At 34.3% G+C, this 27,311-nt stretch overlaps 1 protein-coding gene across 4 annotated transcripts in view; it reads left to right on the plus strand.

Moving 5' to 3' along the window:
* The window catches only part of LOC124447050 (dynein axonemal heavy chain 12-like), a 96,517-nt gene that overhangs the window by 6,665 nt on the left and 62,541 nt on the right, over nucleotides 1–27,311 (plus strand). For 3 of the 4 annotated variants that reach the window (XM_046997954.1, XM_046997952.1, XM_046997953.1), the window contains exons 7-30: nucleotides 496–657; nucleotides 3,549–3,632; nucleotides 4,248–4,359; nucleotides 4,923–5,132; nucleotides 8,146–8,284; nucleotides 9,068–9,156; nucleotides 10,882–11,060; nucleotides 12,106–12,241; nucleotides 12,956–13,081; nucleotides 13,612–13,697; nucleotides 14,313–14,433; nucleotides 14,529–14,702; nucleotides 14,800–14,976; nucleotides 15,538–15,723; nucleotides 17,058–17,258; nucleotides 17,719–17,772; nucleotides 19,268–19,408; nucleotides 20,237–20,358; nucleotides 20,571–20,733; nucleotides 22,397–22,462; nucleotides 23,060–23,113; nucleotides 23,576–23,626; nucleotides 25,207–25,311; nucleotides 26,436–26,556. In XM_046997954.1, coding sequence (XP_046853910.1) covers nucleotides 496–657; nucleotides 3,549–3,632; nucleotides 4,248–4,359; nucleotides 4,923–5,132; nucleotides 8,146–8,284; nucleotides 9,068–9,156; nucleotides 10,882–11,060; nucleotides 12,106–12,241; nucleotides 12,956–13,081; nucleotides 13,612–13,697; nucleotides 14,313–14,433; nucleotides 14,529–14,702; nucleotides 14,800–14,976; nucleotides 15,538–15,723; nucleotides 17,058–17,258; nucleotides 17,719–17,772; nucleotides 19,268–19,408; nucleotides 20,237–20,358; nucleotides 20,571–20,733; nucleotides 22,397–22,462; nucleotides 23,060–23,113; nucleotides 23,576–23,626; nucleotides 25,207–25,311; nucleotides 26,436–26,556 — 3,059 coding nt within the window. Of the gene's footprint in view, nucleotides 1–495; nucleotides 658–3,548; nucleotides 3,633–4,247; nucleotides 4,360–4,922; nucleotides 5,133–8,145; nucleotides 8,285–9,067; nucleotides 9,157–10,881; nucleotides 11,061–12,105; nucleotides 12,242–12,955; nucleotides 13,082–13,611; nucleotides 13,698–14,312; nucleotides 14,434–14,528; nucleotides 14,703–14,799; nucleotides 14,977–15,537; nucleotides 15,724–17,057; nucleotides 17,259–17,718; nucleotides 17,773–19,267; nucleotides 19,409–20,236; nucleotides 20,359–20,570; nucleotides 20,734–22,396; nucleotides 22,463–23,059; nucleotides 23,114–23,575; nucleotides 23,627–25,206; nucleotides 25,312–26,435; nucleotides 26,557–27,311 lie in introns of those variants that run through there. The other variant, XM_046997955.1, reaches the window with a different exon arrangement.

Below are 27,311 nucleotides of genomic sequence, written 5' to 3' on the forward strand. Positions count from 1 at the left end.
ACACATCCGATAAAATAAACGCTTTTTGCAGTTTTTATATCTCAATTGAAATTTGTCATCGGACTCACTGTCTAGTATTTATTGTTTGCATGTGACTTAGCTTAGTGGCGTAGCCAACCCTTATATTTGGTACTGCTATGGAAATAGTTCTTTTTTAATTCACTGCATGAAAAAACAATTGGTTTATGAAGAAATATATGATTTGATGTCCGAAATTTTCATGGAAAGAGTAGAACCTGCTGCCGGCTACGCTACTGACTCCGCTAAGGAGTTGTAAAAGCGCCAATTATTCCGAGTTATGTACAGCATATACTTGCTGAATGACCGCAGGGTGTGCCTTCTACATATAATCGAGTATATTAGTGCATTGATTATTTTTCTTATGGATTGTTCAGATTTGACGTGCTAAATGACGCGACAATATTATTCACTTGCCCCAATATTCGAACACCATGATGAATGAAAATTCTCATGGAATTCTTAATTCTTTTTTAGTGGATTGGATTTCTCAAGTCCTTGGCGAGACACATTCAGTAAAGCTAGGAGGTTGATTGCAAATAATCTTCATGTGTTGCATCATTCCATGCAGACCATTCTTAAAATATGTCAAAATCCGACATATGCAAATCTCCTTATTGTTGATTTGTCAAACTTAAGGTACGAAAAGGTCATTGATTCAGCAGACAAATCATGCCAAGTGCATGAAAAATTGTCCACTTTGTAAAATTTGTTTTTGTCAAAACACAAAAAGTCGAACAATTGGCGGTGGTTTATAGTCAAGACTAATTTTGCTCTTGACTGCAAAGAGCAAAGAATTTTGCATGTTAAAGAAACGCTTTTTTAATACAATGTGTGACCAGTGAGTATTTTTTCGAAGCACTACGTATGTCGTGTTTTTGTGTAGAGAAGAATTTTTTATCATCGAACATGCAGTTGATGTAGCCTGCCTGCAAGTGTAGCAAAGCCAGCCCGTTTTTTACTTCTTTAAAGGACACATGCAACATAAAATTCGGATTGTTATTTTTGTACTTTACATAAAGGTATAGCTCCAACTAATAGTTCACCAAAGTTTGAGACTCAAAGGATAAATATTTTTGAAGATATGTAGGTTTAAAGCTGATGCTTCACTGATAACGTATTAAAAATGCCCGACGAGCTAACGACGGCTACCGATTGGAAAAAGGTCGTTGTGACGTAATAGTTGACATGAGCTAAACGCGGTCAATTGCGCGCTTCGTTCAAAATATATTGGTAACTTCTTTGCCTGCATCAACAACACGACAATTTAGCATTGAAAATATGGTTTATTGTGCCGTATTTAATTATAAAAACGGCTCTTCTAAGAACCACCAAACGCAGCAAAAGGTTTCTTTTTTCGTTTCCCGAAAACAAGCGCATGCGACATATTTGGATTGAAAAAATCCGACGCAAAAATTTGAAGCCAACAAAGAGCTCAAAATTGTGCTCGCAACATTTCGAGAGTTCGTGCTTCGTGTAAAATTTTGAAGCGATGTAATCAGTACGATGGACAGCAGGACGGCTTCGCCTTAAGAAGGATGCTGTATCCACGATTTTTTAATACTCTGTGGAACCCACAAGTGTAGCATCTAAAAGGAAGCAGCCAACAAATGTTAGAACTGCATTTGAGAAGAGACGAAGGCAAGAGGTGATTATTATAGTTATAGTTTGCAATATTTGTTTACATTTATCAAAAACTAAGCTATATAGCATTACCAAATTGAGGACAATTTTATAACTTTAGATTATTGACGACGTTCTTGCAGAACATGACGACTTTCTTGTAGGCGACGACCACGATGTGTCGACATCGGCTCGAAATGTTTGTGCGTTTTACCTCAAAGGAAGTTTGTCTAAGATAAAGATGTCAAAATATATGTAGACAGCGAAACACAAACATATACAGTGGTAACTAATTCAGACTAATGTCGTTTGATCTTTTCTTTGTTATTTTAACTCATAGAAAGTTCCTTAACGTACCTTAGAAGCGCAATGTGAAATGCCAAGCAGCCATAACAATCCGTCCGCATAAACACGTAATGTCAAGAACCACTCAAACAAAAGTGCCAAATATGATAAGTAGAGGTATAGACTTTCCATTTCGGCCGTTTTGATTTTTGTGAAAAATCCAGCAATACGATGATTTTATCTAAAGGTTGAGTTAATTTCAACAAAAAATCATAGCACACAGACGACGTCATGTGAAATTGAACATTTTGAGGACAGCGCTGTATGGTCTGATACAGAAAGCACGTCGACGATGAGCAATAGCTACAATGGATCAGACTCTCAATCGTTTTCTTCACTCTCAGGCATAGGTCCAATGTCATGTGTGTACACGACCATAGCTGTTTTTACGACAGCTTCGTTTGTACACACTGTGGCAAACTCTTCCTCTTGTGTGATACAAATATGATCGCCATGTATCAGAGGATCAGTATTGTTTACCTCTTGGCAACATATAATTTCCCGTCCTGTACTCATGACCACACAAAAGCACCACTCGCAAATGAAAGATAAAAACATTGTTTTTACTTTGGGAAAAACTATGAAGAATCAATAAAATGCAACTAACCATTCAACATTTCCAATTCTATGAATGTATTTATCTTCGCTTTCCGATGACGGAGAATTGTCATTACTACGACCACCTTGCGCGTTGGCCAAAGGCTCAAACATGTAAGGTTGTACCTCATTGTTATTGATGACAATATCATAATCGGCATCTTCTTCAGAAGAATCCATTAATTTTTGATAAATAAAAAACAGTAATAGCAAACTACCGAAAGCCGTGCAAGAACTGCGTGCAAGTCGATATAAGAACGATGAAGAACGATATAAGAACGATGCTTGTTTATGTCAACTAATACGTCACTCTTTCCCAGTTCCCAGACTTAAACAATCTCACGGCGTTTTAGCAATTGTCATCGAATATCGTGTTTTTACCGATTATAACACTAAATATCTTTTGAAATATTTTGCGGACGACTTTGAAACTTGGTACGTCTTATTTTCACGCTATAGGCATTACTATAAAATAAAGTTGTCTTCTAGCTTGCATGTGTCCTTTAATGCAAATAATTTTATGTTCGGTCACAAGAAAAACAATGTGTGGAATTCATTTTCTTAAAAAGAACAATGTTTTGCTGAAAATGTTGCATTGTAGAAGTAGGGCCGGTTTTGACGCTAGTTGTACTAAATGTAGGAATATTTTGGTCTTACTGTAAAGCAATACATTTATAAAGACATGAGTAATGAATAATAATGGTCATCTAAAATTTACATTGCTAGAGTAAACTTTCTAGCTATAGCTAGCTATTACACAGCGATCATCTTGTGATCATCAGATGTGGTGCTAGTTCAGTATATCTCATGTTTTATATTTTTCTGTGGTTTATGAGTTGAATGTTTTTTTTTTCACATTTTAAAAGGGAGCAATTACTCTCCTTGCAAATGTTGCTTTGCGTATAATATAATCTTATGCATTCTCTTCATCTTTTGTGGTTATTGATCTTGATGTTCCTTTACAGATTGCAAGGACCTATAGAATGCCAACATTTAAAAAATAATGTCACTCTTGATTGCGAAAAAATGGAGGAAAAGCTCATGCACAGGTATTAGGCAAACCCTATGCTACAGCTCTTTCTCAATCAACGTGAATTTCAATAATGGATCCCGTGTTTGTTGCTTAGTTCTAAATATAAAGTATCAAACACTATTGGTTTTGAATTTCTAAAGATTATAAATTTACTAATAGACTCAGTGGCGGATCTAGGACTAGTCAAAATAAATTACTGCAGCACATTTTGGCATGTATTTACATTTCTAAGTACTTTAGATGCAAATCCATTGGTAAATTTATATTCTTTAGAAATTCAAAACGAATAGTTTTTTTCTGAAAGTACTTTGAATTTAAAATTGAGCAGCTATAATTTATTTTGACTAACGCTGCATTCGATTTGCCTGTAAGGACGTAGAAATGTAAATATATTCCAAAATCTGCTACAGTAATTTATTTTGACATACCCTATAGATCCGCATTTGATAATTTTTCAAAAAGTTTGTTAGCGGTTAGCGCAAACAGAAAAAGAAGGTTCCTTGAATTTTATATTAGTGCATAGAAGATTGAGGAAGTCAGAGTGCAGATTTTTTTCATTTCTGTGAAATCTTTTCAACTATTTTATGAACAAAAATTCCATAAACGTAAGTACACGTCATGTTTTTATTAGCTGGTTTCCAGAAATCGTCAAAGTGTTCGTTGATAAAGATATGTTGAAGCATTTGAAGCCTGATCAATTCGACTCGTTCTACAATAGCGTCTCTGTTCTTGTATCAAATCAGGTCAGTGTCATATGTTATACTACAATAACCTATGCATATTTTTAATTTGCTTCTACTATAAAACCTTTTTTCAAATTCTTTCTACTATAAAACCTTTCTCAAATTCTTTCTCAAATAAGCAACGTTTGAAGCAAGCAGGTTAAGTGCGTACTGCGAGAAGAGGAGATTTACCGACTAATACGATGTTGGTCTTGTTCATTTATTGATTAGGATACTTGTTTACAAAACAAAAATATTTTGCTTTTGTAAAGTAAGATGTAAATAAACATCTAGTTTTACGGATTAACACAGAGTAAATTCCTATTTGTAATTTATGTAGCTCACTGCCATGTTTTCAGAAAAAGTTTTGAAGTGAAGAAAACATTACACAGACTGCTTTTTATATAACAGAAAAATAAACATGTTACTTCTATCTAAGTGTAGTGTTTCAACAAAAATCAATGCAAGCATTGTGACTACAATGAAAAATTTTGTTTTTTCTTCCTGGGTTCTTTTGCGTATGTATATGTCTAAAACGTTTGGTGTGTATGATTTACTTGCACAATGTGTCGGTATTTTTCCAGTTAAAGGAAATTCTTATTCGCTCCATCAAAGCGTGGGTGAACTTATTCGAAGAAAATAATGGACATAAACTTCCAAGATTTAAGCTAGAACTCATTTTGGATGACGATGACAATATGCAGTTTTATCCTGTTCTAAGTGACGTCCAGGCAGTAGCACATCACGTGATCGATACAATTGCTTACACCATGCAAAATGTCCCGACGGTGCAGGTATGTATCTATGTAAATGTAAACGACTACATACGTTTTGTAAGCAACGTCAGACGCATACGCCAACAACTCTGGTTCAACCCCCGCTGCAAGGATTTTGGTCTCGTTCTGGCAGGACTTAGAATTATGTCCCCGTTGAACACACAAGAGGCTAGTCAGATTGTCAAATCCACCTGCAGACGACTGATACGAGCACGGATTAACGACTGTCACAGACGAATCAACTATTACACCAAACAACAAGAACAAAGACTGAACAAACTGAAGGAATTCATACCAACTACAGTAAATGATACTTTACTTTCTACCATACAAACTATTGCAGAGAAACGAGCAAACAAGACAGAGACACAACACCAAATCAAACAACAACAAAAACTTGAACGTTTATAACAAACTAAAACACGTACAAGACATAAACATGACGATAACTGGGTGAGGAATATTTCTTCCCGCTCATTAGACGAAACTGAAACGCGACTACTATCTTACGGACTAAAACATTCCATAACACCTAGACGAATCCCGAGTGAGACGATAGTATCAAGTGTCGAGGTTGTCCTAGCGTATCAAAGAGACTTTTCAGAGACAACCAATGACGAGATCAGAAGCAGGATAGCCTCCACTTTACAATCGTCTTCTATACGTGACAACAACTTGACAAAGGCCGAACAACAAGCACTCAAACGACTAAAACACGACAACAACATCGTCATTTTACTAGCAGACAAAGGACGTGTGACTGTGGTCATGGACAGGAATGATCACTTCAAACATACGAACAACTCAAACGAGACCCAACACCATCACTAGTACGCAAAGTTAACAGCAAGATCTTCTCTATGAGAAAATCTAACATTATATCTGAACTATCGACTTAGATGTTCAGTACAACCACCACCCAGACTATACGGACTACCAAAACTTCACAAACCACAAATACCGATGCGACCAATTGTATCATTCTGTGGCTCGCGTACTTACGAACTCTCAAAGTACTTGACTGACATACTACAACCACTTACAAACAAATCAAAACACAAGCTACAATCCACTGAAACTTTCATTAAAAAACTGAGCACTATACAAATACCGGACAACTATATACTAGTGTCTTTTGATGTGAAATCACTGCTCACCAGTATTCCACTTAATCTGGCACTTACTTGTACAAAAACCCTCATTACAAACACCACGGACGTACTGCCATTACTGACAGAAGACATTATGGAGCTACTGGAGCTCTGCCTCACCTCGACTTACTTCCAGTACAAAGGTACACACTACAAACAATTACATGAGACAGCAATGGCCTCACCCGTTTCTGTTGTAGTTGCTGAAATTGTAATGCAATCTATAGAGGAAAGGGCGCTCACGACTTACAAACATGCGCTACCTTTTTGGTTTCGCTACGTAGATGACACAATTACAGCACTACATGCAGACGAGATTGATGACTTTCACACTCACATCAACAGACAGAACAGCCACATACAATTTACCAAAGATGTCAAAGAAAACGGAACTCTTCCTTTTCTCGACTGTTTGGTAAAACATGACAATCGAAAACTACGAACAACAGTTTATCGCAAGCCAACACATACTGACCGACTACTAGACCAATCACAATCAGAACATTAACAAGACCATATGTGATTCACCGGAGGCTCTACACAATGAAAACAACTATCTCAAACGTGTTTTTGACAAAAACAACTATAACTCTGACTTTATCAAACGCCACACTTACAAACCCAACGAACCCAACGAAACGAACAACTCAGTGACAACAGCAACGATAGCTTACACCAAAGGTACGTCTGAGACTGTCTCGCGTATCTTAAGACCATACAACATACGTGTCGCACATAAACCAATCACAACGTTACGACAAGTACTAACGAACATAATGGACAAAAAGCAACCCAACGAACGACAAGGTACAGTTTACAAAATTAACCGCTCCGACTGCCACGCCTCCTATATCGGGGAAAATGGTAGGAACTTAAACATTAGACTTACTGAACACAAACGAGCTACTAAGAAACAAGACAAAACTAATCACATTGCCGAACATCACCGAATCATAAAGCACAACATTGACTGGGACTCGGCAAAATGCATTACTTACAGTACTGACTATAGACAACGGCTTACATTAGAAAGGTGGTATACCAACTTGGAACAAACTCCCCTGAACAGATCACAGCAATTACCGGCACCTTACAAACGACTTATTCACAATACAAACAAACGATCAACTAAAAACATTACACTTCGCACCAATTCACAATGACAATACACAATTGACACCCACCCATTACAACTAAAAACATCACACCTAAATCACACATCACAACTAAAAATAAAAATATTTCACTTCACACTAATTCACAATGACAATACACATTTCCTGTACACACAATACAATGACGTAATAACCAGATAACAAATACGGCTAACCTGACGTTTACTCCTCATTTGACTCTGAAGATGACTACCGCTAAGGTTGTCGAAACGTCAGTCAACAACAACAAAAACAGTCCTTCTCAGGACTGTACCAACCTGGACGATCTACATTTACAAACATATATGTGGTTTGTGCTAACTAAAGAAGATGTTTCGGCAATATTTCTTTTTTTTCATCTGTGATGAGCCGATTGAGGAAAACTCACATTTACCGATAAGTTGCAATGGCATATAGGCCGAATTTTGTAGTAACCGATGTTTGAGTAAGAGCCTGACTATATGGAGAGGAGCTGGCCCGGATAGCGAGGTAACCCGATTATTTTAAAGGATTGAAAGTAGCCAAAACTTCAAGGCTAAAAATTACAACTGTTTGCAAAGCGCAACACGTCCTTCCAGTTGTAATTCTCAATTTAGGGCAAATTGGTTTTATGCAATGTGTAATGAATGCGGTTTTCACTTCACGAATAAAAGAAAATGCAGATGAAAAATCATGGCGCCCTATTATGAAGCAGTGTGAAGTACAATATTTATGAATCATATTTAGTCATGGCTCTCTGGTAGCAATACAACAATTCCGGTTGAGGCGAAGATAGACGAAGCTGTTATTGGAGATTTCAAAAAGATTTTGTCTGCGACAATAGACGAAAATCTTGAGGAACCTGTGAACTATTTGTCTAGATTTGGTAGGTTGAACATCTTCGAGGATGTAGAATAACCACTTTTGCATTGTCGAGATTTCACCATCTAGTTTTCACGCCAAAACGACAAAAAACTTGTTTAAGGAACACAAACGTAACTTTAAATTGAAAAAAATTTGAGTAAGGTTAAAAGATATTTTCTCTCTGTTGTAAAAAATACAAAAAAACTCAAACTAAAATGGGTAACTGAAATGTTGCTTACGCAAGTAACAATGTACTTTATTTGTACAATAAATACCAATGTACAATAAATTTCTCGACATTGATTATTTAATTACAGTTCAGTTTATCTGTATTATTGCACTTTAGAAAAGCTTTAATTGCACTGTAAGTACTGTAACCTGATTGATTGAAAAGCAGTGCAACCCGAACAAACCTCTTTTCAATTCAAAAGCTTTCCAAAATTGCAATCAACTAAAATTCTAGAATCACGAAACAATGCAAAGAATAAAAACACAACTTGTTTTGTGGTAAATGTTTATAAAAGTTGGGTCGCGCAATAATGCTTTTTTGAAAAGACAGAGAGTTACGAAGCAAGACAGAAGTAGGCGACGTTTTGTAAAATATCAAAGTATATTACTTGTATGATTTCTCGTGCAATTACGCAAAACATACTCTAGTGCGGTTTTTTATGGACTGCAAATGTGTATAACCAGAAATCCGCCGCTCGACAACGTTTCACGCCTGCAATGAAGTAAAACTTGTTTGTCGTGTTCAACAGCAATGCTATTTTCTCGTTATTTTTGTGTAATTGTCCTCAAAATTTAGATTGCTACAAGATGCTCGTTTCTGGAGAGGCGAAAAGTAGCATTGAAAAGTTTCTCGATGCTGATCACACTTTTGAAGATTACACAAATGTAAGTACACCGAAAATTGAAAAGATATAACAAATCTTTATTCCTCATAACTCGCAATACACAGCTGATGAAGACTAAGTTCTAAAATATAACGTCATAGTCTAATCACCTAGCACCGTTACTTCAGCTCGTAATCAGCGATAACTTACTAATCTAAATACTATAAATATTACAAAATCCAATATATAAGTACATTAAAAAGAAAGACTACCATAGAAAGGGGCAAAAATGGCCTTAAATGAGTCTCAAATAAACGAGCTTCAAGACAATCATAAGACCGCGATAGAGATTCCCGAGAGCAGAGGAAAAAACTGAAAATAAAACATAACGGGACGTGATGGTAGGGTGGGAGGGATTTTTGGCACTGCGTGCCCTTGCAAAATTTTCAATTATACATCAAACACAGAGGTTCGATATAACAACGCTTGTTTAAAACAATCTGTCCAAATTAAACGCGATAATTACAGCGCCTGGGACAGAACTGCTCTCGCATATGAACGGTCAAAGTTTGGTCGATAGTAGAAACGAATGAAGTTGGAGGTTCCCGACTAGTTCGCCATTTTCATGATCTCCTCCAGTGACACCCCAGCTACTCTAGCCTTGGAGGTTGACGCCGTTGAATGCCCATAGAATAAATATAGCCGCATCAATGCCAGCGCAATTCAAAACCGATTTGATCCATCTGGCAATGAACATTACTAAAGAACATGGTGAAGTATGTGGTAACTAATCGTTGGACGCATCATTGTTGTGGACTTGCCTAAAGAACTTGTGCGCGCAATTGTAACTCTGTATACATCGAAGCACACACAGCTTCTGAAACTCTGGATATTTCGCAATCCAGAATATTGTAAAATATAAACATCGTATAATATTATTGAATTTCAGTGGGAAATAACGTCCAAACGGGTCTTCCTCTTAGACGTATTTGTTTACCATAAACCTTTATAAATAAAGCTTTATCTTTAATACATGTGGTCTCATATGTGCCTCACTTCCGGTGCCGGGTCATCTAGTTCTCATAAAGATAGCCATTTCGTCCAACAAAATATATTGCAAATGTTCTTAAAGTGTTTATGACACAAATTTTATCACAAATTTTTTGGGTTCCGTTGGATAGATCATGTATTATGACTGGATAACCTCTATAGTAGAATTGAATTATTGTACTTTGTTTAAGAGATGTTCAACTTTTTTTCTTTATTCAAATGACATTTTTATGACATCACAGAGTTTTTTGCATCTTTAAAACGTTTTATAAACAAAGACAATAGCTTAATGAACACATGTGTACATAATTGTTTGAAAAGAAAGCAAAATAACATATTTTAATGCTAACTGTCGACAAAAATTAGTTTTTCGTAATGCTAATTACACATATTGCAGAAAAGTTACGAATCTTCAAAAAGAAAAAAAGAAGAAAATTCTTTTAAAGAAGTTATTAAGTCATTTTAAACTGCCTTTACAATGCAATCAAAAAACATTGTGGTAAACTTTGGTGTGATAAACACTTTACAATAAATTAACTATCTAAAAAGTCATTTCCCTGACGTTGATACAGGCACTTATTTTAAGTGAATACATTGGCGATAAATGGCATGGGAATCTTTTGCCTCTTGTTACCTACATGCTGACATAGAATAAAAGTTTCAATTTTTGAAAGAGTCGTTTTGATGCCTTAAATAAAAGTAAACCGTTCGTTTTTTGATCTGTTTTTTCTTTCAGGAGATAGAAGTTTATCGCAATCTTGCGCGTCAAGTGTCTATGTTACCAAATATTGTATCTTTTGATATGGTGGAACTGAATTGTGATGACTTAAAACGAGGTTTGGCATCGAAATCTCACAGTTTTGCCGAACAACTGCTCAAGCGGCTTGCAACAAACCATAGGAATAAGAGTTTGAGGTATTTATATCTACACAAGTTTTCTAAATGATTTTTATTTGTGATCAATCTTGGATGACTTTCGTGGAATTTAAAGGTTTACTAATGGTGACGACGAGCCGAAATTTGTGACGAAGCACACTTCCGGTATCGTAACTTTAGGGAACATGGTCGTAATACGAGTTGCATTCTAAAGATAGAAGTTCCTGGATTGCCTAACACGCCATCAAAATTGTCCTGAAATCGTCAGCAGAGGTCATTTCTCTATAGCAGTCACTGACCGCGAATAGCGAACTATAGCAACTTGACATCAAGCGATATACTCAAAAAAAATTTTCCATGAAGATTTCAAGTTTTCCGAATATTTATCTTTGTCTTCTTTCCACTATCAAGTACTCAGGAAGAATGATCTTATTGGCTCTTGCTAACAGCATTTAGCTAAGTGCTCAATTTAATAGTATTAGGTGTTCTTGTATTGATTGATTTTTTAAACGATAAAGGTTTTGAGATAAGATATAGCTGAGGAGACATGAAATTTTTGTGAAAACATATTTTCATTAGATGACAGACGACAGTCGGCTGTCTAGTTGCTATACTTTCCACGGTCAGTGGTTAGTACCACGAGAGAAACAAACCTTTCTGATGCAATGAGCTAGAACGAAATGTACACGATACCTGAATGTGCCGCAATTTGGCAGTTACGAATGAGGCAAGCCGCTATTTTAAAAGGTGGATGAAACGGACAATATTTATGACTAAAATTTGCTTTTTCTGAGTTGATATACAGCTGCAAAGTTGATAGGCTAGGTTTGGTTTTTGAATTGCTCGAGAGGATTGGTTTTTTAAACTTTCCTTTTGCTTATCAAAATGGCGTTCTTGCCTCACGTGGACAATGTCTGTACTTCCACATCGAGTGGATTGGGCTCTAAAATTTAGAGTCTAAATCATTGTTTTGATGCCAGCTTTCTCAACCAAATGTCTCATATGAAATTTCAATTCGATTTTGGAAATTGAACGCCGTTCTTTCTTATGCCTTAAGTGAGATTATAAATGTTATCTGTTGCAGCATATGCAAAGAGTTTGAAGATATCAAAGAGCGGGCTCTAAAGGTTCCTGAAGATACGCAAGAAATGACGGATATGATGAAATTTATCAAAGATGCCAAAACATCAAAATTGGTCAAACTTAACGAACAGATTAAGGCAAGTTTAGTGGCATCGACGATGCTCAATTTAAAATTTTTGATCTTTTTATTCGATGATTAGTTAAACATTGCGCTTGCTCTGAAACAACTACGTCATCGTGATAATTTCAATTAAGATCTGTCACTCGATGTAGTATAGAATATATCACGATTTTTGTCAGTTAAGATATTTCTATAATATTTCAAGTGTGATTTTATTAAAGAGAATTCTGATAGTTCTCAAAAAGTTGTTCAACAACTTGCAAATTTGTTTTTGGGTAAAGTGTGCACGTATATCCAAAGTTAAAACGGCTCAAATACACATTTTTGAAAAGAACATCGAACACTGAAGTACTGGAACCCAGGAAACATCTGCGGAAATTATTTAAGTTTATGTCGCAACATAGTTTTCAACTGAACGCTGTTTAAACAGTTGTAAAAAACTTTGCAAAAAAATCTACGACAACTCAAAATTTACTATTCTATTTCTATAGTGTTGTTAAAAGTGTATTTCTGGGATCCAGGACTTTGGGTGCACTTGAACTGTGTTTGAGCTGTATTAATTCAGGAAACATTTTTTGCACGTATGAACTAGGCTAGAAGTCGTTAACTAACTTTTAGAGATTTGTCAATTGAAATTAAAAAGTTTGCTGAGAGATTTTTCCCGACAATATGCACTTCTTTTGAATGATGGCCATTGGTAATTTTGTTCCTTTTACATTTTTTAAAACAGGAATCACAAAGCCAACTTTCTTACTTGTTGGAGTCATATTCTTTTACCGCCGAAGATATACAACTAAATTGTACAGTTCTTAATTGGCCAAAGGAAATTGGACCTGTGTTTGATAGAAATGATGAGGTAGAATTGTACAAAGTGTTAAGATGTTGTGTCTATACGAGCTATTCTTTCATGTGATTTTTCATAAGTGCAATTTATCTGTAGTTGCAATTTGAAAGTTTACAATTGCACCGTTGAAAAGCTGTAATTGCACTGTAGAAAAGCTGCAATTGCACAGTAAATACTGTTGCTTCATTCAGGCTAAAAAGCAGTGAAAGCCAGACAAACTTCTATTCAATTCAAAAAAAAACGGGCGGCTGTTCTAAGTAAACAAAGATTTCCAACTGCTTGAACTGAAACTGCTTTCAAAACAAATCAGTAGGACAGAGCTTCATATACAACTTGCGCGACAGTGTACGTAGAACCAAATCGTGACATGAATATTATATATGAGTACGAGCATTAAACATCACTCGCATTGGTATGAGATTCTTACATATTTTATAAGAGCAGGACTTAAATCACTGGAAATTACCACCAAAAGACTAAACTTCTTATTTCATGTAATAGAACCATGAATGAGTTGACTGCAATCTTAAACTTTTGTTAAGATTGTTGTAAAGTCTCAAAAAAGAGCAGAGAATGCTTTGACCGAGAAACGTGAAAAAGTTATGATGGAGTTGGAAAAACTACAGAGGTACAAGAATGCTGATATGTGTTTATGAGTTTTCATTGCGATGCTTTTGTTTAGTGTGTTTCGAACATTCGGCATCAGTGAGCAGAATTATCCTTCTGATGTCCAATGTAGATGATCAAGAATTTTGAACTTGTTTTATATGAAACAAACGAATCGAGCTGCCCGAGCTTCCAATATCAATAACCTTTTATTATGACATATGAATATAACTTATATAGCTATGAGAGGAAAAGCAATTACACTACAAAATGAACTCGAAGCTTATTGTATAGATCACTCCAAAAGTAAATTTTTTGTGCTAAGAATCAAAATAGCTGTTTGCATTCCATGTGCTGGGCCAGATTACGTTGTAAATTTCATAAAGTTTGAGACATTGTAAACAAGCATCGCATCGACTCAAGATTCATGCGCGTATATTATAGTACACCAAAACGAATGTTTTTCAGGATAAAAACCTGGGCTGTTTTGGAAAACCCGACTTTTGTTTCTGTATGCAAAAATTGAATCGATTGTTAAACTATTTTCGATTTTCCAAACATCTTGACGCCATGGTTTGAAATTTTCACAACATTATTTATTTTTGCTAGTCGTCATTAGAAAATATTTAATTTTTAGGCGCGTTGAAGAATTTGGTGAATATGGTGATCTTGAGATGATGATGCAATATGTGAAAGATGTTCAGACAGTACAACGAAAATTAAGTGACTGCTCTGAATCCATCAATTTCATCAATCAGGTGATGTAAACACTGAACTAATAAAGACGGGAAAAACGTATTTTCAACTTCGGTTAGTCGATTTTGTTATTAAAACACCATTTTGTTTCCTGTAGGAAGAAGAACTGTTCAAGTGGGAACAGACAACGTATCCCCAGCTGGAAGTTATCCAACAAAGTATTGATCCTTACTTGAAGTTATTTACTACTGTTCTCAAATGGCAAAGGGCTGAAAAAAAATGGATGGATGGCGATTTCATGGAGCTGGAACCGGAACTTATTGAAGCTGAGGTAGCTTTTGTCATGTATAGTATATCATGACTGATATACAGCGACAAAATCATCATCAAAATGGAATTTTTCATCATCGTGTTAAAAAACATTGCAGGCTGAGGAATATGGCCGTGAAATGTACAAAATCTCCAAACTCTTTGCAAGCAAGAAAAAAGATGAAAAAGACAAGAAGTCTAGAATTCTCGACTCAAAAGATGAAGGAAGCAAGAGCGAAGAAAAAGCTGCAGTAAATGTTGTGAATACTATTCGAAATCAAATTGACAACTTTAAGGTAAATCAAATGATCATCGTTTTTTTTCAATTGTGCTGAGCTACATCACGCTAGAAATTTCTTTCAATCCCTGACTGTAGGATAGGGGTGGGTGGGTTAAGTCCTCCCACGTTTCTTTGAAGGGGACAGTGTCTCAACCCCCACTTTACATTATATTAGCAAATTTACTAAGAAAGAGAATGTTTACTTATAGTCTATTTTAATTATATAACATACGTATCGACAATGCGTATGTTATAAAGACGGGAAAAACGTATGGAACCTTTTGCAATTCTTTTATTTCATTAGTTTATTACATGCACGATTAGGCGACGGGTGTTAAAGATTAGTACTCATAATTTTTAAAATATACCCACACCTACTTTTATTTACTATGATTTATTTACTTTTATATACTTTGATTTCAGGATTGATTTGCAAAGTATTTAAAAATTGGTTCTAGACTGTGCATTTTATTCATCTAAATTTATAACACCGTGATGTAGAAATCATCGCGCTGGCGTATAAAAAGTGTGTTATTCAAGATGACTACACGCTATCACAACGTTTTTTTACACGTAGGAAAATATACCAGTCATTTCGACTTTGTGCAATCACGGCATACGCCCTCGGCATTGGAAGCAGATGTCAGAAGTAATTGGCTTTAATATAACTCCTGACTCAGGAAGCACTTTACGAAAGTTTCTCAAATTTAACCTTGGTCCATTTATGGAACAGTTTCAGAGCATTAGCGTGGCTGCTAGTAAGGTAACGTTACGCAGATGGTGATGCATGGGATTTGTTTTGAAATATCGTTCTCTTCGTAAGGAAGGTGTTCGTACTTTTACAGCGAACATTTGATCAGTCTTTTTGTTGATTTAATTCTTGGAGAATATTTTCATATTATAAGAAATGATTTTTGGTGATAACTTAGGGTAGCTATTACTGGTGATAACATTAGCGACGCAGATTCAGTTTGTGGAACAATAGAGATGGGAGCGTTTGCTATCTATACATAGCTTTAGTCGGGTTGATCAATACATTTACAACATTTCAATATTTAACATTACGTTTAAAGAAATGTGGCACATGATCGAGCACAGCACGTGAACACCCTGGAATCCTGTCATGAGGAACACTCGTTAACGAAATCTTTTATTACTTGTAACAAAAGTTAATATAAGGGGAAGCGAGGCATTTTTTTCGTTCACATATTTTTCAAAGAGACGAAAATGAGCAATTTCTACTTCCTCCTTTTTATCATGCAGTTGTTTGTATATCTTAAATATTTTAAGAATATACTTTGGTCTTGTGTTTTCCTGATGGAATTTCTTTGGTTACAATGTTGGGTGAAACTGAATGCAATTTAAAATTACAATTAAAATCATATCGGCGATAGTCTAGCTATAGTATATAATTGTATAAAATATTTCTCACCTCAAACTTGTTTCTGGAAACGACTTTAGAAATCACTCCAATACATACGGGACGAAAAAGCGTATTTTCAAGTCTTATTATTATTCACTATATATAAGCAATGTCGCTTTTGATTGGTCAACACCTGCAAATATTTCTCGATATCTGCAGTTATGAAGTCATATCTACAAATAATAGTTTCTACAATTATGGACGCCATTAAAAGCCTGTTTTGAAAAAAGTCAAACAACAGCGATGTTTGCAGCAGTTTCTGAAAACGATATGGAAAAACTTTTAAACAAATTGGATGCGAAAAAACAATAAAAAAGCTGCGAAGCTGGCTTTAAGCGTATTTACAACATATTTAAAGTACAAGAACTTGAATAAACCGTCTGACAAAAAAGATTATCGAAGATTTGAAATTGTTTTGTATTGATATGTTTTAGTAATATTTTAATTAGTTGAAGTGAATAATAAAACAATTATTGAACTAGGCTTTAGCATGATATCAAGAACTATTCAGACCTCGGTCAATGTTGTCGTCCTCAGTTTCGCTATGTCAGATAACAATGACTTCGATCTGAATAATTCTTGATGTCATGCTCAACTTCATCCAATAAATGTATAATAGTTTCGTAGTTGCCTTAAACAAAATTGTTCACACGAAACTTTTCCACTTTACGAAGGAATTCTCTTTGGAGAAGGCGATGCAGAAAATGGTTGATGATTGGGATGTAATTGTCTTTAATACAACACAGTACAGAGATACTGGAGTACACATCCTTGCTGCAGTCGACGAGATACAGACAACATTGGATGATCAGATCGTGAAGACACAAACAATGAGAGGTTCACCATTCATCAAACCATTTGAAACTGAGATAAAGGTAATTTTTCACTGTTTTACTTGAAAGTAAACATGTACAATTGATACAATGGCGGATACAAACAACGCTGGTTTAGTTCGAGCGTATTTCCACTCGCACATGCAGAGAAACACCTTCGTTACAGTGTCTTTGCACGATGCTTAGACGATCATATACGATAAATTGTTTGCTAGTATCGACACATAACGCTATAAACATGATAGATATACTTTATTTTGATGAAGCGATCAGTTAGTGAACTACCATTGTATCTAAAGCCATTGAACTTATGCCAGATTTTTCCCAAAAATGTTCAACAGTAATGTTAACGCGTGAAAATGGGCTAAGAATTGGAGATAGTAAATGGTTGCTTTTGCTTTTACATTCTTTATTTATTGATATGCATTTCGTTAACGTTAGCAAGAATGATCCTGTCTCTATTTTAACACTTAGAAGAAAATTCTGAATTTACTTTTGTTAGACATGGGAAGAGCGATTGTTGAAAATGCAAGAAATTATCGATGAATGGCTAAAGGTAAGATCTGTTATCAATCCTTTGAAAAATAACATTGCCTGTTTTTATCATTTGCGTTCTTTATCATTTAATTTAATCTAAATCTTCTCAAGTAGTATTATTAAAATGTATGCGATAAATCTCATGTTGCCAAGTGCAGAAGTCCTTTGTGGCTGTCAACGCATTTCAATATACAAAAATGTTCAAGTCTGATGCTTTGTATTTGTGAGATGCTATGTCTGTCCCAAAGATAGCAAGCAATGTTCTATTTCATAAACACATCTATGGTTCGATATTTATATACTATCAGCAGAGTGTAGAATACATCAAAAGCATCGAAGCCGACTGACGAATGCAAATTTACTAATGTTACTTTAATTTACTTGATTTACTTGTTCACACCACTCACTTAACACAAGGAGACACTTTTCAAAGTAAACCTACTTTAAAATTTGAGAACTCAAATGTGCATGATTTGCATGAGTGACAGGCCCGTTTGGCAGACAGAGAGTTAGTGTATCTATACCTCCCTCTCCGTAACCACATAGATGGTCTGCCACCTTTGATTGCTTGATAGCGTTTGTGACATTTAACTGCATATTCTCTTGAAAAAAAATCAAAAATCATCAGCATGATACAAAAACCAATTGAAATTCCCCCAAGTAGAATAGAATTCGCATGAAATTGATTTTATAGCCACAGCAAAAGCCAATGAATTCATTAATTAGTACAACTAAAATCTAGGGATTTATTTAAGTAATTTTAAGAACTCATGTTTCACTAGGATTTGTGCAAGCGAAATTTTTTTCTTTTTTAAATATTGTTGTATTGGTATTTTTTTGTTTTATTTTCATTAATATTTTCAGTTAAATGATCACTTTTCAGTTTAAAACTTTAGTTATATAATAGTTGCAGGACACAATTGATTGCAATGCATTTTACTGATAGTTCATCCTGCATGGCTATCTCTTTGAGATTTTTGTTTTATTGTTGACACACATGATACATAATAATGGCAGGATTCCATTCAAAAATATTGGCGTAGCATGAAGAGGAAGTGGTTTCAGGCATTTCAAAAGGTGGACGAGTCTGAGAAATAGACAAAATAGACACTTGAGTGGTGCAGAATGACAAAGATTACGCAGTGGGGTTGTTTAGATTAAATGCTGCCAATTGATTCAGAAAATCGGATGAAAGAAAGCCTATTATCCGTGTGTGTTGACCTAGAGCGCCAAAAGGCCATAACATATAGAGTCATAGAAGATAAAGATTTTCATGTGCCAGTGAATGAATCACATAAAATCGACGTTCTAGCTTTAAACCTATTATTTTAGCTGGCTTTCAGAAAGATAGCTTCTTTTTTACTATCTCCAACTCAACTGGGATGACTGATGGAAAAGTATATGGTCTAAGATGGCTTGGTACTCACTGCGTGGTGTTTACTGAACAAATATTTTTTCCAGTCTGTTACTTCGACTCTTATTTTATGCAATTACTTGTTTAATATTTTTGTCAGGTTCAAGCGCAGTGGTTGTATTTGGAACCGATCTTTAGTTCTGAAGACATCATGCAACAGATGCCTGAGGAAGGACGAAAGTTCCAAACCGTGGATAGAAACTGGAAAGACATTATGAAATATGTTGTTAAGGATCCGAAGGTAAGTTAATAAAAATAGGAAAAACATGGGCGTACGAGCCAACAGTTTTTATAGGGGTGGGTGGGTCATCGGAACATTTTCAATTTTGAATTAACTAATTAGCCCATCTTTCCAGTAAAAATTACTGACTGGCTTTGTATGCCCCCTCTGCCCCCGCGTAATATACCTATGAGAAAAAGTGTGGATTGTATAATAAGATGGAAAAACTGCTCAGAAGAAAGTTCCTGTCAGCGATACATGCATTTTATTCGCAGCTCGCTTGTTTTGCCAAAAACGTGCGTTTGTTACCTTTGGGATCATTAATGGCAAGCTGCTAGTTTATTGGGTTGTGAGGAGCAAAGGCTTTTACCCGTGATTAGTTTTTAGTTTTTTTTATTGATTATTATGTTGTAGTTCATAAAATATTGCATTTCATGTTCCTAAATTTGCTCAAATTGAGTTAGCAATTAATTACTAAGCTGCTAGACAAATTGCATGCTACATTTTTGCCGTGAATTTTGCTAACAAATTCAATTATTTGACAGTTGATCTTGATCAAAATAACACGACTGCATGGAGAATATTGAAATGTCAGCACGCCACGCTACGCCACTTCAATCTTGTGCAGCGTTGTTAAACACACGTTCTAAGCTGCGGAACAAAACCTTTTTTTACTAACTGGAAGATTCAATAACTGGCGAAAATAACATTAAGGCCAATTTTCTTTATTCAAAATGACTCTTTATATTCATTTCTTTCTAAGAACAAAACGGAAAAATGTCATCAATTTTTTAACAATTTTTTTGTTGCATGTTGAAGTTTGTCGTGTTGCAATTAATGTTTTTCTAGGTTTTGGCAGCCACGTCAATGCCAGGAATGCTTGATCGTCTTTCAGATAGCAATAATTTGCTTGAAGAAATTAATAAAGGACTCAATGCCTACTTGGAAAAAAAACGTTTGTTTTTCTCAAGGTGCAGTTATATAATTTCTAAATGATTTTTACACATTTTAGCATGACCTCGGTATCTTGGTATGTCTATCTCGATGGGAATGGCTACGATGTATTTTAATAGTGTGATTTTTACATATGCATGCCATAGCAACCATTTGTATGGTTTTTTTATTCTATCATACTTGTTTGCAGCTGCATGAACATTTATGCTTGTCTTTGATTCATTGTTAGATTTTTTTTCCTTTCAAACGACGAAATGCTTGAAATACTGTCCGAGACCAAAGATCCTTATCGTGTTCAACCACATTTGAAGAAATGTTTTGAAGGAATGGCAAAATTGCAGTTCACAGATAACCTAGATATTACACACATGTTCAGTAGTGAAGGAGAGAAGGTGATTTGGTACATATTATGGTAGATTTTGTGCATTCATTGTGAGGTTTTCTTAAACAAACTTATACCAGTTATAAACTTTCCAAAGTGAAAAGCGAATGTTTGAAACGACTATGTTTGCAGGCCATGGAATTTGCTTTGTCATAACAACCATTTTCAAGTTTGCATGGTCATTTAGAGAAGTCAAATTAAAATGGTCAAAACAACCACATGCAAATTTGGTCATTTAGAGAAGAACGTCAAAACAATGGTTGTAAACAATAAGCAATTTGATCATAAAAATTGTGTTGAAAATTGGTCATTTAATTATAACCGTTTTTTGAGCAATAAACAATTACTCGCATCCTTTACCACGCTCTCTGTTTTGAAAACGTAAACTCGTGTTGTGGTTTTCTGCAATTGTTAATTGTGGTTTTGTAATTGACAAGAAATTCGTGTTGTGGTCTTCCGTAATGTTTTTGGTCAAAACAAACATTTGACTCTACATGTTTCGGAACCTGCTTTTTTCTTGCAAGAAGTCGCTTTCTACAATTTTCTACCAGATGATATTTCAGCAGATTGAAATAGCTGTTTCTTTTTAATCAAAGCAATATTAATATTTAATGTGTTCAATATTCAATCAATTCGAATCTATTGAGTTTAGTAAACAAAAACGTCGTTAGTAGCTAATAAAGCGCATAAAATTAAAATTCATTTATGAGTATATAATATGTAAACAGTTGCGTAATCAATTTAACGTTAGTTCACCACAAAAAAGCAATGGAAACATTTAGCATAAAAACAAATAGTCATGTATGATTATCAAATAAACTTATGAATGTTTTGTTTAAATTATGTTCCTTTTGTACTTTCACTAATTCTTGTAAATAAGTGCAGAAGGTGAATTGTTTGATTCGAGATATACAGATTTATTCAAATTTTTTTAAGGAGGCTCCCTACAGTTACTAAGCAAGGGGACTGGGGACGCTTTGCATGCACCTATTGTACTGATATCGAATGGATTATTTTTACATAAACGCCTGGTTGCGCTGACTTTAATCAAGATTTTTTCGTTTTTCCTTGAGTAAATTTTTGTTAAAAGTTCTTGTGGATAGCCATTACAAAAAAATTATAACCTACGCCAAATAGAACAAAATCTCAAATAATTTTTCATGAAGCCGAAATTCTCAAATTTCACAAAAAGCTAATCATACAATTCTTTTAATGTCAAACATAAAGTTCTTTGAATGAATGACAATCATAACGCAAAAAATCAGAAAATTTCACCCAACCGAAAAAAAGATACGGTCAATTGTTTTAAAACAATATAGTAAAGGTGTTAAAGAAAATGAGACATGGTTGCCATAACAACGATAACAGTTATCCTATTTAAGCATCTATCGACTTATTGCCATTCTTGAATATTCCCGCATAGTGCATGTTTCTAAAGTTTGAGTATGTTTGATCAAAATAATGTTTTAAGTGAAATCTACTTGAAACACCCAAATTTCAGGTGAACTGTAGGGAGCAAGCCTCTTTAATCAAATGAGTTTAGTTAAATTTTAATATGGTGTATGTTTAGTGAAATATTATGTAAAACTTTTGCGCGCTAGCTGAACACAGTCTGACATGTATTACTCGTTATTCTTTCTTAACATAAGATTTTTGCTTTCATCTTTTCGTAGGTACCATTTAGCGAGACAATTTCAACATCTGAAGCACGAGGAGCTGTAGAAAAGTGGCTGTTGCAGGTATCTATTCAGTTTTATTTGACTGCCTTTACTAAAAGTCATTTGACTTGAAATAATTTTATCAAAATCAAAAATTTGTGCTAGAAATTATTATTTAAAGAAGGTGCTTCCATAAGCCTCGACCCTCGTATGAATATGAAATGCTGAAGTCGTAGAGCTGAAGAAAGAACCTTTTTATGTGTTTCTTCTTTCAAAAACTATTTAAAAACAAAACTACTCAATGCTTACTCCACTTAAATTTGTAGAGAGCGATACAAAAAACTCTAAAAAAATCCAAAACTTTCATTTTGTTTTTTAAGTTAGATTGACTTTTTATTGTTTTCACTGTATTCCTACACCATTGCAGTATTTCTAATATATTAATCCTAACACGGTTTGTAATATGCACCTGAAACACATGTGTCTTGGACGAGATTTGAACTCGCACCTTCGGGATACTAGTCCGCCGCTCTACCTTTTGAGCTACTAGGCTTGGTAGCTTATCACGTAAGATGTTTATTGCCTTAGCATTCCCACAGAGTTTCTTAACATTTTTCTTTTAGCTAATTCTTTTTGGTTTCCTTGTAACTTGTATTTTGCGATGGAACTTTTTCTTAGGTTCAAGATGTTATGTTAATAAGCATCAGAGACATCATTAGAAAATCAGTCGAGGTGACAGATTTGTTATGTTGTATTTAAAGAAATTTCACATTCTAATTCTTATTGATATAACGAGAAAAATATCTCATTGAACTTTCATCTAGGAAAGGAGCTGGCATTTAATAGTTACCAAAAAGCTACAAATTTCAGTACAAATTACTAATTTCATTATGATTCAAACTGCAATGATCGTTTTAGTCATAACAAAAGTTCTGTTGATTAGTGTTCAATTTGCTAAATTGCTTTGTAAACTCTGCGGTAGCTTTGGAAGTTTCTTGAAAATTATCAAACAACTGTTTTTTATTTCTTGTTAATTACCGTATATGTATATTAGAATACTAGTGCATGACTAGCTTGTCAAAACTGGGTTTGTGAGATTTTCTTTTTTTCAGTTGGAGGACATATTTCTTTCCATACTTTTTGTGTTAATGATTTACTTATTTTATACAATAAAGAAAAACATGTTTTTTAAAGGCATATGCTATTGAGGAAAGAAGACATTGGGTAACAGAATGGCCTGGACAGGTTGTTATCTACTTTGTTTTCATTCTTGCTGTTTTATTATGTAATTTTTTGACCAGCTTCGTAATGTAGTCATTATAACAGTTTTAAATTAACATATATATGAACGCTTTTGACGACATTAGCTTTTAATTATTAGACATTTTAGTTTCGATTTATTTGGTAGCTTCTCTTCATGATTTACGAAATTTTTTTAAAAGAATCAAAGTAAACCATTAAGTACGTTTATGGTTTACTTACCGAGGATTGCATAAGCCAGTGCAAACATGAAAAACATCTTTTATTTTTTTCGTAAGATAACAATAATGCGAAATAAGACAAACATTTAATTTTTCCTCTAAAATGTATATGTGAACAATTTGCAAATTCTCTTTGATTGATTTGATAGGTTGAGCTCAGATGTGCTTTACTCAGGCTATTGCAAACACACATCTAGACCAATCAGCGCACGCGTTTCATTGTGTTGGTTTTATAATTAAAATATAATGTTGATTTTATGAATTTACACCATTAAAAAAAGCTTTTTAAAAACTCTTTGAGAGAATCTTGCACTTTTACTAATCACACTGAGCTTTAGATTTCTGAGCACCTAAGAGACAAGTTCATTGGTAAATTTATATTCTTTAGAAATTCAAAACAAATAGCGTTTTTCTGAATGTACTTTGAATTTAAGATTGAGCAGCTATAATTTATTTAGAGGTACCCTGGATCCGCCACTGACTGTATACATATTTGTATTGCGTGTGTTCCATGGCATGAAAAATGCTTCTGAAAAACACATTTTCCTATTCGGCAGATTGCTCATTTTTTACAAAATTTGGTAGGATTGTGTATTTAACATAGAACTACAATATTTGGGTGGTTTGAACGTTTAGCTATGCCTGGAACTTTCAAAAACTCAGGAAAAGCAACAAAAAATTGCGAGGAAATTTCGTAATTTTGGACTTTGCTTTTAAATTTTTCGGCAATAGTATGACTTTTGGCCGATTTTTTTACATTCTATAAATTCGACCAATATTCTTCAAATTTAACAGTATTTAGAAAAAGTAACGCAAAGTTTACTTTTTGAATTTTATAAATATAAAATGCCATTTAGTTTACAAAAGGACCTATATGGCTGCCATCATCTGGCTTCAATCCCCCCTGACTTATCGTTTCAGTTGTTATTACAGTTCACTGGCTGTACACGAAATAGATCTTTGTTTGATCTTGTCAAGTGCAAGTATATTAATGTCGATTTTTTCTTATCGCTTACTGCAACCAATAGCCTATCCATCGTGTTTTAGTCATTTTATGTTAGCTTTATAACATTGTTATTCATTTCTATAAAATCTATTGTATTCGCTGTCAGTGAAACCAAAACTTATGCATGGCACGACTAAATGGACTAATTAGCTGTATACCACTGACAGCAGTTTAATAATTTCTGTAAAGTGGCTTCAGTAAAAAAATCGCCTGAAATCCCGCCTTGCTATTGCAATTAGATTGAGTGTAAATTAAAGTATTGTTCAATTGACTTCATACCAGCATTTTCTCGTTATATTTAACATATACATTATTTTCCTAATTTTAAAAACTTTTAGGTTGTTATTTGTGTCAGTCAGATATATTGGACGTCTGAAGTTCACGACGCGATAAAAAGCGGTCAAAACGGCTTGAAAGAATATCATCAAAAATTGACCAAGCAGGTTGTGAAAACATATTATTATAGTGGAAAGGGCAGAAATTTGTGGGCATCTGCACTGTATAGTATTTAGGTGTCTGCGCTCTAGTATTTGTGCAAATTGATCTAAGTGACTTGTAGTTTAATACAAAGAAGTAAAGGGAGGCCGCTCCCTTAACTGATAGGTAAAAATGCCTGGAATACTCTAATCATTGATTGACATTCCGATTCGTGTTTTTAACATGAAATAGCATTTTAATTTTAGAAATGCAAAAGATTTTTTGCTTGGTTGATTATTTGTTTTGCGGAACAAATTATTCATTTCTGTAGCTAGATCATATCTGTAGCAATATTTTGAAGTTGCTTAAAATAATATGAAAAAAATACATAAAGGGAAAAGGATTTCTTATTTTCCGAAGAGTTTCTATCTGTATCTGTTTTTGCTGAAAGCTTGAAATTCAAAAAATTATCTATCAAAGTTATTTATAGCTTTTAAATCTTAACCAACATCTCGGCAGAACTTAAAGCATATATATGACCTCCATTTGGTTTTATTGATTTTAGTATGTGTCGAAAAGTTATTTAAGAAGTTCCAAATTTGATAAAATGCATATTTTATAAGTTTTTACTGCTTAAAAACAGGTTTTAAGAAAAAAGAAGCGAACACTTAGCTATAACTTAGGAATACATCTGTGAAAGTTATTTAAGCCAATATCACAACATAGCTACTTTTCTTGTTCTGTATCTTTTCTTTTAAACAAGGCCTATTATGCATAAAACTCTATAACAATACATAATTTAAAATATAAATTCTATATATATTATTATTGAAATTGTATTCTTGCATGAGATCCTGCATTTTGAGTGCGCTATCTTTTTGTGTGTGTTTTTTCTTTTTGTTTGAGCTGTATTACTTCTGGAAATATTTTTTGTTTGTATAAATTAGTGTAGAAGTTGTTAACTAATTTTTTGAGAACTATCTGAATCAATAAAAAACCCATTTGTGGTCATAAGCACTTTAAGAATTTGAGATAGAAGCGTCTGCCGTTCGGTGATGGATGCTTGAATTTTTTCAGCATGTGTCTCGTCATATTTCAGACATGGGACATTTTGTTACCATGTTACTGATTGTGTAAAACATTTCATTAGCTCGAAGATATCGTAAGTCTTGTTCGAGGTAAACTGTCGAAGCAAAATAGAACGACATTGGGAGCCTTGGTCACAATCGATGTGCACGCAAGGGATGTCGTTGAAGATATGGTGGAGAAAGGTATCATCAACACCTATCATCATTTACAATTCATCTACATACTTAGTTTTTCAAGCATAAATAAAAAAATTATTTTGCAATAAGAAAGGACACTACTCAAGACAGTCGCAACTGTTACTGAAAGCAGAGAATATGTGTATTTTAAAATATGTGCGCTAAATTTGCATTTTTGACAGCATCTATAACAGTTATCGCCTTTTGTCGAGTGTTCTAATTCTATCCGACGGGAGAACGAGCAGTTTTTCCTCAGGCATAATTTACAGGAACTCATGAATCAGCGAAATAGGCCGCTACAGAATGAACATTGCTAGCTCCTTTTGATCTCGTAAAGTCTTTTAAAGTTTTATTTGCCAGGTTTAGGCATGCTTCAACAGCATTGTTTCGATTTACATGGTGTAAATATCTCTACTATAACTTGCATGATTTGTTGTTATCAAGTTTTAACGGCCTGTTAAGTCCTTGAAGGAACATTCAGCTTATTGACATTCTGAATAAGTCCGAAAAAACTTTAATAAAGTGTTTAGTGACTTGTAGAATTGAAATTTATTGTGGGAATTATTGACCATTGATCATTTCTTGATGTCACATTTAACCCAGACGCTTAATGCTGCAAATCTCAATGTAGAGTACGTCAAAATAAATCATTGCATCTCATTTTGGTATGAATTTACATTTCTAAACACCTTGAAAAATTAAATTTTTTAGAAACTGACAACCAATAGTGTTTTTCTGTATGCAATTTGAATTTAAAATTG

This window comes from Xenia sp. Carnegie-2017, unplaced genomic scaffold (genome assembly GCF_021976095.1).
Source record: "Xenia sp. Carnegie-2017 unplaced genomic scaffold, XeniaSp_v1 HiC_scaffold_22, whole genome shotgun sequence".
In the NCBI taxonomy this organism is placed as follows: Eukaryota; Metazoa; Cnidaria; class Anthozoa; order Malacalcyonacea; family Xeniidae; genus Xenia; species Xenia sp. Carnegie-2017.